This window comes from Haliotis rufescens, unplaced genomic scaffold (genome assembly GCF_023055435.1).
Source record: "Haliotis rufescens isolate VD_foot unplaced genomic scaffold, xgHalRufe1.0.p SCAF_14, whole genome shotgun sequence".
NCBI lineage: Eukaryota > Metazoa > Mollusca > Gastropoda > Lepetellida > Haliotidae > Haliotis > Haliotis rufescens.
The window spans coordinates 12,135,323-12,145,552 of record NW_025963824.1 but is presented as its reverse complement, the minus strand read 5'-3'; the positions used below and the strand labels follow the sequence as shown (position 1 = coordinate 12,145,552).

General features: G+C 39.7%; 1 protein-coding gene across 1 annotated transcript; it reads left to right on the top strand.

Annotated features, from left to right (window-relative positions):
* Positions 1-6,851: 6,851 nt before the first annotated feature.
* On the top strand, positions 6,852-9,290 carry LOC125379196. The gene is made up of 4 exons (XM_048395419.1): positions 6,852-7,020; positions 7,809-8,012; positions 8,757-8,875; positions 9,143-9,290. The coding sequence occupies exons 1-4, from the start codon at positions 6,852-6,854 to the stop codon at positions 9,272-9,274; spliced, it is 624 nt and encodes a 207-aa protein (XP_048251376.1). The 3' UTR covers positions 9,275-9,290.
* Positions 9,291-10,230: the final 940 nt, after the last annotated feature.

The following is a 10,230-nucleotide window of genomic DNA, read 5'->3' as shown; positions in this document are numbered from 1 at the left end:
TATTGTTTTTGCTCGGTTTCTTGCAATTATTCGTAATAAGCGACAGCGTGAGAAACTGACTTTGCTCAGACCTGAGAACAAGCGGGGCTATTATAAGAACGGCAGACTTGTCATTGAGGACATGCCAGCTACTACTCTGGAAGGTGATGAGCATCAGTTGTCGGCTCCAGTCGCAGATCGTGACTCAAGTGGAACATCGTCAACTGTGGATCAGGAGCGGCTGCTGTCGTCAGGGGCGAAGGTTATCCAACAGCATATCTTACATTGCAAGGAATATAGAAGATTTAAGCAACAAACTGTCTGACATTGACTTTGTTTATTTTGTGTCTGAACATGACATTGTTGCTTTACATGAAACATAGTCAATAGAAAATTACTTAAGTGACATCTTTTGAGAATATACACTTTTTTGTTTATCAGCCACAAAAAGGTCCAAGTTCGGGAGGTATTCGGGAGGAATACTTTTGATAAAATATTCACTGGTAAGATATGTTATTTATGTTCGATACAGATTCTGCTGGATAAAAGTATGTTTGGGTTCAGTGGAGCTACATAATGTGTGTTTACATATATCCAGCCGGAGAGATCGACCTTGTATGATAACAAAACAAAATGGGGTAGAGATTTTGCTGTATTTTGCTGTACACTGGAAGAGTACCAAGCTGTACTTGTATTTATTTATTTGTTTGTTGTTTAACGCCGCACTTGTTGAAAGTAATAATTACTTAGTGGATTTAATTTACACAATTTGGGATGGAAAGATATTCATGAGATAAATTACTAAATACCTTTGGAAAAACTCTTTTGGAAATTTGTTCAATTCTGAACATACACACTGTGAATGGAAGCTTTGGAGCTGACTTTCAAATCGATGAATGTACATTTATTGGCCTTAAGTGAGAGAGTGAGTTGGGTTAAACGCCGTTTTTAACCGAACTCCCGTTATATCATGGCGTGTCAGCTCAATGTGGATGGAAAGCCCACAAGTGATGAAGGCCTCAGACGTTTACCACGTGAAACCCACGAGCACGGGTATGGTGCTGACAAACCTAGAAACATAATCGGGGCGAGAGGGATTCGAACCAACAGTCATAGGTTTCCGGTGTGCCCAAGGGACGCAACTCTGCACACGAGTCGCGGCGCCTTAGACGACTGGGCCACCTGTGCTCCCTATTCGGCATTTAGGGTGTAGTGTGAAAGATTAAGGTATAGCATTGAGTGACATGTTCCCCGTGATGATGAATGTCTTTGTTAAAAAAACATGGTCAGTGCCATTATTTAAATGCGTTCAAAAGAAACTAAAGACGACTCATACCTTATTAAGTAAAACAAAGCTTGCTATGAATACAGATAACTGTGTGTAATCAAGAAGGACCAGTTTGCACGATCTTAAAGGAGTGACCTAGAAAATGCAGCAGCGGTAGACTCTAAACGATTCTGGGACATCATAAAGCGTGTGGCTGGACGACCCAACCCTATTGCTATACAAAACTGTTGGAACTATTTCTCGTCGCTGAATTCTGAACCAGTGGGTATTCAGGATAATCTTGGTGAGGTGGAGGACATAGTGACATGTAAGGTTATGTTCAAGAACTGACAATTGACATATAAGAATACCCAATCGCCAGATCCGAACTGTTTGAAAGCATCAGTGCCAAAAAAACGTAATAAATCAGCTGGTCTTGACATCTATGGAAGCCATTGTAGAAACATTGTTTTAGTGCTAAAGTGGGTAATATGTTACAATCCATGTACCGTAATGTAAAGGCTTGTGTTCGTTCAAACAAAAGAGTGTCTGGTATATTTGTGAGACAAGGGCGTATATTTGGTCCCTTTTCGTTTCAGTTTTTTTATAAGCGAATTGGTTACTGAAATGGAACAAAATTGTCGTTTTGGTGTTTAGTTACATCCGGAATTTATTTGATATTTTTCTACAACTAATGTAGGTGTAACCAATAGTTGGTTTAATTTCATGTAATTTATTGATACCTACTTGGGTGTCCCACTTCTTCTGCATGCGTTCCCTGATCTAATAACAGGCTTATAATCACTGTATGGGATACGAAGTAGTATCACAGATTTGTTGAGTGCTGATTTTGCAGCAACATCAGCCATTGTGTTAGCAATGATTCCAACATGGCTCGGTAACCAACAAAAAAAACGATGTTGTATTGGCCAGTAGCAAGATCATTTAACAATTCATATTTTGATTAAATAATAATAGCTTGAAGGCAAGAGAGTGAGTCAGAAAATATAATAAATTGTTTATGTTTTGATTGGTTATTGATATATTCTAATGCCGTGAATACGACCTTTTCTTCGGCCATAAAAATGAAACAGTTATCTGGTATTTGGTTTGACATAGTCCTGGATCCAATGACACTTGCGCTGGCAACATGCAACATGCAAGTCAATATTAGTATTTGCAATGTGAGGCTTGATCCAAATGCCAAGTAGCCGTGTATTCTTTGGCTTGTTATGAAACAGTTCCTCATTGAGAGGAAAAAAGACGCAGTTATAAGCTGGATTTGGTGGGTTTGTACGTAATTTAGTTATATATTGATAGGATTATTTTAAGCGGCGTTGTGCAAGTGAAGGTACATCAGCCTCCACCCACAAACTTGATACAGGAGAGGTTCTACATGATCGAAGACAGTCTCAGTCCTTGATGATGTATGCTATCTGATTTCTCTAAATTACCTTTAGCAGCTCTACCATAATCTAGTTTAGATCCAATAAGGGATCTATACAGGTGAAGTAAGGTTGTCTGATCCCCACCCCACTTCGTATTTGCGCCAAGTTTCAGTAGATCCAGAGCCTTCAATCATTTAGTTAAGATATTTTCTATGAGGTAAAAACGCCAGGTGGCGAGCAAAAATAAGACCCAAGAACTTGGTCTCAACAACCTTGATGGGGGCACCGTTTAACAATAGTTCCGGGTCTTTGTGTGGTCTATAATTTCTACAAAAATGGATACAATTTGTCTTTGCTTTAGAAAATCTAAAACCATTCTCAAACGATAACTTTTGGAATTTATTAAGGCAAAGCTGCAGTTGCCGTTCTATTGTCTGCATGTTTTTTGCCAAAACAAGATATGTTGAAGTCATCTACAAAGAGTGACCCATCAATTGAGTCATTCAATACCTTGGAGAGACTGTTAATTTTAACGCTGAATAATGTGACAGACAAGATACTGCCTTGTTGGACACCCTGATCCTGATTATAATGGTCAGACAGGGTTGAACCCACGCGGACTTGAAATTGTCTTTCGGTTAAAACATGTTTTTTTCTTTCTTTTCTGGTTAATGATTGAATGTCTGGTTCTACGGCATCAAATTCTTCAGTGATAAGCACTCGTATTGTCTGGTTCAGAGATATTCACAGTTTGGGTGGAAGTTATGCTGACAGGTTGGTCTGACTTTACCCAGGACAACTCTGTCTGAATAGAGATCGGTGAGGTTTGTGTAACAGGACGAACAACAGGTGCAGAATATGTTTTATTAAGTGACGTTGGAGGAGATTTGTTCTCAAGAAGTTTCTTTGCCTCATGAAATGAAATGTTATTTTCATGTTGGACCTTCAGAATTTGTGATTGGGTTTGCCACACATGACATAACCTTGAAGAAGCCAGATGTTGTCCTTTCCAAATTGCACATTTTATCTCTGCAGCACAATCGGTTTTCTCATCTCCACCGCCGCAACGCTGACATATGACAGAATGGTTACAATATTTGGAGCCATGACCAAACTTTTGGCACTTGAAAAATCTGAGTGGATTGGGGACATACACCTCCACTCCGACGTTGAATTAACCAGCTTTAATAAACTTAAGTGCAAAGGTAAACAGATATGTGTTGGACGGGATAATGTCAACGTCTCTCGATTTCCTTGAGTTTTTAATTCTTCTGTAATGTCTTGCTCCGACATGTCGGACAGGAAACGAGCTCTGTCTCGAACAATTCCTCGGCAAGAATTCAAGGTTTTGTGCACGGACAGAGCAACCTCAATATTTTCAAATGTAGTTAAAGATAGCAGATTGAGAGATTGCTGTCTCCGTGTACACTCAACAAGAAGAGAGACAGTGAAAAGACCCGTCAAATTCTTAACTTTTCCACAAATTCCAGATACAGCTTTGGAAAGTGCAAAGGGATTAAGTTTAATTGGTTGTTTATCAGCTGCTTCTATGACAACAAATCGGGCCCATGAATCTAAAACAGGAGATGAATTTTCGGTTTGATCAGTTTCATCAAGATCGTCATGTGGTTGTTTTGAACGGTTTGAACCAGGGTATTGGTAAGACATGTTGAAATAAAATAATTCAACACCCCTGCTCCCAAACCACCATGGAGTGCCATAAAGAGCGATGTTTTATTGCACCGGATCTCCAACATGGAAACATCAGGAATACAGAGGTGGTATACTGCAGTAAGAACAACATGAATAGCTGAATTTGTATACCAAATATAATGTCAGGCTGGTTCGGCCCATGACAGTTAATTGGAGACAGACAGAATTCAGAGGTTGATAGTACCCGATTGGCCCATGAGTCACCGCCTTCTGGCATGGGACTCCAGGCAAGTTTATATCATACATTAATAGCATACATACATACCCAACATTCACATAAATTGCAATATTTCATTGCGCATGTTTTAATGCACATGTTTCATACACAGGGCATGGCGTGACTAGCCGATTGATAGAACCGGGCCCAATCTACTACCCGGCTAGGTGAAGTCAGGGTCTAAGTGGTATGGTGGACAAAAGGAACACCCGTTACTGGCTCCAGTGGCCTAAACCACCAGAATCCCGTCCTCCATCGACACAGGGGCACAACCCACGGCAAACAGGTTGCCCAATTTGGTCGCCTTTTACGACTAGCAATGGGGTGCTGTGGACACATTACATGCACTGTAAATACTAAGCTTCTATGGTTTCAATACAAATTCTACCCCACTTCCTACCTACTAATAATATATTATCCAAAATGGGATATGTAGACAGCAATACATGTAGCCTTTGAGACACACATAGAAACGACTGAACATTTGTTTTGGGATTGCAGCTGAGTAAAATCGACATGGACAGCACTGGAGCTTTGGCTAAATACCAACACTCAAATCAAAGGAAATATCCCCAAACGACATATGTGCTTGGATACAAATTCAGAAGGAGTGAGTCATTGAATCTTATAATTATTCTTTGCGAAAAACATATTTTCTCATGTAAAGACACAAAGCACATGCCATTGTTCCAGATCTTCCAGAATGTACTGAAGCAGTATTTCTGCATCTCCAAATGTACAGTGGGAATTTAGACAGATTTTTAAAATATTGGTCATCATCCCATACACTTTTTGTAACATGGAAATCACTGTTTTTTTCTGTTTTGTTATAACAATATGAAATGCAACAAATGAAAAAGAATGTTTAAAAGAAAAAAAAAAGGTTCTGCATTGCCTACACAGCACGTTCATCTCATAAATATGCATAGAAAATAGTTGAACACATATGCTGCTTTATGCTGACATGTGCAGTGGGACTTTCACTTGCAAACTCACGTATATATATCGCTGCAGTTACCTTTGGCAGCAGTCACAAGCCAGTATTCAACGTCGTCACAGTCAGAAAGGTAAAGTATTCAAACGTCTCATTTTTGATTATATGTGTGTTGATGTGATCAAGAGTATTCTAGACAGCGTGATTTTAATTATAAACTAGATATATACAGAGAGCCCCAGCATCTCTATAGAGATCAGTCTTCATTAATAACCATTGGTGGTTCAATTCATTTATTGAATTGCAAAAGAGATAGGCGGAGCGAGGATGAGAGCAAATGTGCGATAGCATAAAGAGCGCAAAAGACGTTATAAGTGTCACCAATAATCCTGCCATGTCTATATGTTATAGGGGGCACGGGTGGCCCAGTCGTCTAAGGCGCCGCGATTCGCTGTGCAGAGTTGCGTCCCTTGGGCACGCCAGAAACCTATGATTGTGGGTTCGAATCCCGGTTCGCCCAAATTATGTTTCTAGGTTTGTCAGCACCATACGCGTGCTCGTGGGTTTCACCGAAGTGATAAACGTCTGGGACCTGCATCACTTCGGGCTTTCCTCCCACATTAAGCTGACACGCCGCGATATAACTGGAATAATGTTAAAAGCGGCGTTAAACCCAACTCACTCACTCACTCACTATATGTTATAGCACAAAATTAATAGAACTGATGATGTAATGATATGAATACATCAACCAGCCTTGCTTTATTTATGAAAGGAATGTGCATTCATAATTGCAAAGTTACATGCATATGCGTGTTGAGTACCAGTTGTATATTTATCGGAGATTATAGCTGATATATGGCAGACACCAGGGCCTGAGGCATCGAAGATAAAATTATCAATAATGGACAATTAAATAAACCCCCAAAATAAAGGAAATAATACAAGCAAAAAATTTCAATGCTGAGAGGATTTCGAACATAAACTACTCTCCAACAATCTACCAAAACTGTGATCTTAAAAATTATTCGAATATGACTGTGAAAACTGAAAGATGTTGTCATCCGGCTTGTTCGCAATATGTTCTATATTGTGACCTTCTTTCAGCCTGTTGGGACTTTACTTCTAGATTAGAGAATGGCAAAAGTTAAAACAGTAATATAACTTCGCAAAATATCTGGAATAATAAAAACATTCTAATTGGCAGAAAAGTATTGTTTTGATACTTTTCACAATCTGCTTATAAATGTGTACAATGATATGGCAATTATATTTTTGTTCGTAGACAGAACAGGACGAACTCTAATAAACCTGAACCTTCGGTTTGTGCGGAGAAATAACGATTTTACAACAATGTTCATGCTCCTCATTGGTCTCCTCACCCTTCCGTGTCTCCCCCGGTCGGTTCTCGGCTGCTATGATGATAGAGACGCCCTTCTGTACAGAGCTGACATCACCCTTCCTCCTAAGGAGGGGAGGGACGAGACGGCAGACATATTGCAGATTAAGGCAAAAGTTGAGGGTCTAAATGACATCAAAGTTCTATATTCATTTAAGGTTGGTGTAATTGTTGCATCGCCATTTTGTAACGCGTAGACCACCTCACGTTGCTTGTCTTAAGAGGCGATTCAATTTGGATCAGGTGGTCAGGCTCTGTGCCTTAGCTGATTGCATGTGATCTTGTCCCGATGGTGTTGATCCTTGCTCATCACGTGGTTATATATTGGTTGCAACAAAGCATTCTGTTATTTAAGAGAAACAACCATGTTGCTAATCACAACATACTTTGATCGGACTGTCAGGATCTTTGTCGTCGCCGTTTGTCGGTCCCTGAATCTTTGCCCATAGATATTTACAGTCTGCTTGAATACCGTTTATCTTGCCTTAGAAATATTTACCCGTTCACTTCACTTTCTCAAATTGCTGTTTTACAGGAAATCGGGAACCCAAAGGTATTGCTTGGTGAGTTCGATTATATTAAATGTGCTGATGTTTCCCTTATAACAAAGTTACTTTTAGACATACGCTACTGTTGCTCAACACATCTCCTATTAGCGATATGTAACTGTACTACGTAACTAGCTAGCATTGCCAAATCTGAACCAAACTTCATTAATCGTGAAGGACATTTGATTTTGTCCAATCATCGTCCACAGATTCAGTATGACATAATGGCTTTCAGCGTGGGGTCATGACGATCTTTCAGAAACTACATTATAGATAGAACAGCTATCCTTTTATTGTCAATTGACATGTTTATCTCCTATGTTTGTTTACAAAACAAAGGAAAGAAATATCTGTTAATTTCAGTTCTTAATGTTGAGAAAGCGTGCAGCTGGCCACAGTTGACAAGCTTTCTGTCACGAAAGGGCTATGAGGTGAAGACGACCCCAGTGTACCGCTGCAGTGACTACGCCCGGGAACTTGGGGTCAATGTATCCAGAGACATTTATGATATGTCTCTCGAGGATGATGAGCACTTACTTCTTGGCAAGCAAATATTTCATGTCAAAGGTATGTCTGACAGTTAAGCGCTTACATATAGCTCGTTTCATGTAAGTATTATCATATAGCTACAAGTTAGCATTATCATATTGTTACAAGTATTATTATATAATTAAACGTATATGGTAAGCGCATCAGTCACTATACATACAGCATCACATGGGTTAACTCACCTGCAGAAAACCTTTCCTAGCTACTGTGCGTGTTGGTTTTAAAGGGGAATAAACACTGGCGCGTATAAGCTTTGTCCAGGAATAATAACAAGGTAGCACTGTAGCTCATTTAGTTATACATTAAACTCTTTGATATATCAGCACAGGAAGTAATATAGACAGGTGTACAGTTGTGTTGTTTTTCAAAGAGATATCAAAGCTGTGGATTTTATTCTGACCAGTCAGGTTTTAAATGACCATAAATTCATCTGGTTGAAACAATCGTTGCGTGTCGGAGTACATTAACCTAACTACATGATTATCTCCAAAATCAAAAATAGCTGACAATCTTGACTTTGTGGTAGGAATCTCCAAAGCATCTAAGCATTCCTGGATGTCCAATACTTACTTGCTGTAACATCTCCTTGTGACAAGGATGAGGGTTGAAGTAAAGAACAGTCAAAAGTGGCAAATATACTAGGAATTAGGTAGCTTCCTACAAATGATCAAAATGCACAGCCATGTGCACGCTTTGTGAATAAAATCTCAAAGTTCCCATTCCAGACTCATGTATGTTATCCAATTCATACTTACATTCTAGATTTAACAACAGCTGAGTTTGACAAGAAGATGAGACAGATGTTTGAAAGAGACGTGGGCATTCTGAAAACGGGTCAACGGGCGGCATGTTTCAGAACTCTAGCAAGCCTTCCAGTTGAGGTGAACCTTCTTGCACAAGTCATTATTCCCCTGATTTTGTTTCTAGGTTTGTCTTATCATTCCTTGTGCTAAGTGGTAAATGTCTTTTCATGTATCACTTCTGACTTTTCCCCTGCATCAGGCTGACACACCATTCTTATAACTAAATAATGTTAAATGGTGTGTTACACCGAAGTATCTCACCCACGATAATTTGTTGTAGCAATTGTGATGGTTATCGTCCTTAAGGACATGTTTGCAATGACTCCTTTTTTGGTCACATTTCAGTTAATGCACTTCGCGCCAGTTGGCCCTCAGAAAATGGAGGTGATAGCAGAAACCTTGCATGGACCTGAAACCTTTGACGTTGAAATCATTCGAATCCAGAACCTGGCTCCGTACGTGGGAGGGTGTCAGTGAAAAGATGTAGTTTCCTATGTGGCCAGAGGGAATACATTTTAAACATGTTCACGGAAAGAATGACATGTAATCAGCTTTGAATAAAGTTTGGCATTCCTTTCATCTTTGCTTTTAATTCATAAATGTCACATTCTGTGCACTGTTTATCCGTGTTCTTGCTCTTTTCTGAGAAATATGTTGAACTGCACTCGTGAGTGAATGGTACTTCATTCACGCTGAGAGATCCATGTGAGACTATTCGTATCATGTATATGATTGAATTAGGGTCCGTGACAGGCTATTTCACGGTGATATCCTGAGGTCACATTATGACCAACAACTTTTCCCATTTCAATGACAAATCCTCTATTATCAAGATAATTAATTATCCATGCTATAAATGGTTACACTTATTATTTTCCTCCAATATTGTTGATACATATAGGCTGCAATCTCATTTTAAGCCAAAGCCTTTCGGTAGAGGGTTCAAGTGTACAATTTCGCTGTGGTTATTGTAAATCAATATCCAGAGAGAAGGGTTGTAATGGGGGACTCTTTGAAAATGCTTGGTTTGTCTCTCCTTTTTTGGCTATTTTTATAAGGTATGTGTAGCCAGGCACGGTACCTTATGTCCAGCCACTGGGCGTCTAGTCAAAACATGAGGCAGATGATATAGAGTAGACCCAGTATGCCAAATATGCTGCACAACTGTCTGGGGATATCACCTTCCGGTTCCAGCCTTGATCAGAGTGCGAATTCTCTGGAATGCTGCAGTGAACAATGATGTGATCAAACAGTACTTGGACTGTAGTATGGGCCGTTTTGTTGCCAGTGAGGATGGCAAAGGCATATTGTGTGAAATGATCTGTAATGACCAGGGAATTCCCATAACCACACTTAGAGGCGATATTCAACCCCATTTCACCTCACCATAACCACAAGAGAAGGGCTCCAAGCTGAGTCAGGCGATGAACACC

What these genes read in the sequence shown, in the direction of transcription:
- LOC125379196 (XM_048395419.1), top strand. Translation starts at nt 6,852, where the DNA reads ATGTTCATGCTCCTCATTGGTCTCCTCACCCTTCCGTGTCTCCCCCGG. An exon ending in GATTAAGGCAAAAGTTGAGG is followed by an intron (nt 7,021 to 7,808) that starts GTCTAAATGACA and finishes TGTTAATTTCAG; the next exon opens with TTCTTAATGTTGAGAAAGCG. An exon ending in GCAAATATTTCATGTCAAAG is followed by an intron (nt 8,013 to 8,756) that starts GTATGTCTGACA and finishes CTTACATTCTAG; the next exon opens with ATTTAACAACAGCTGAGTTT.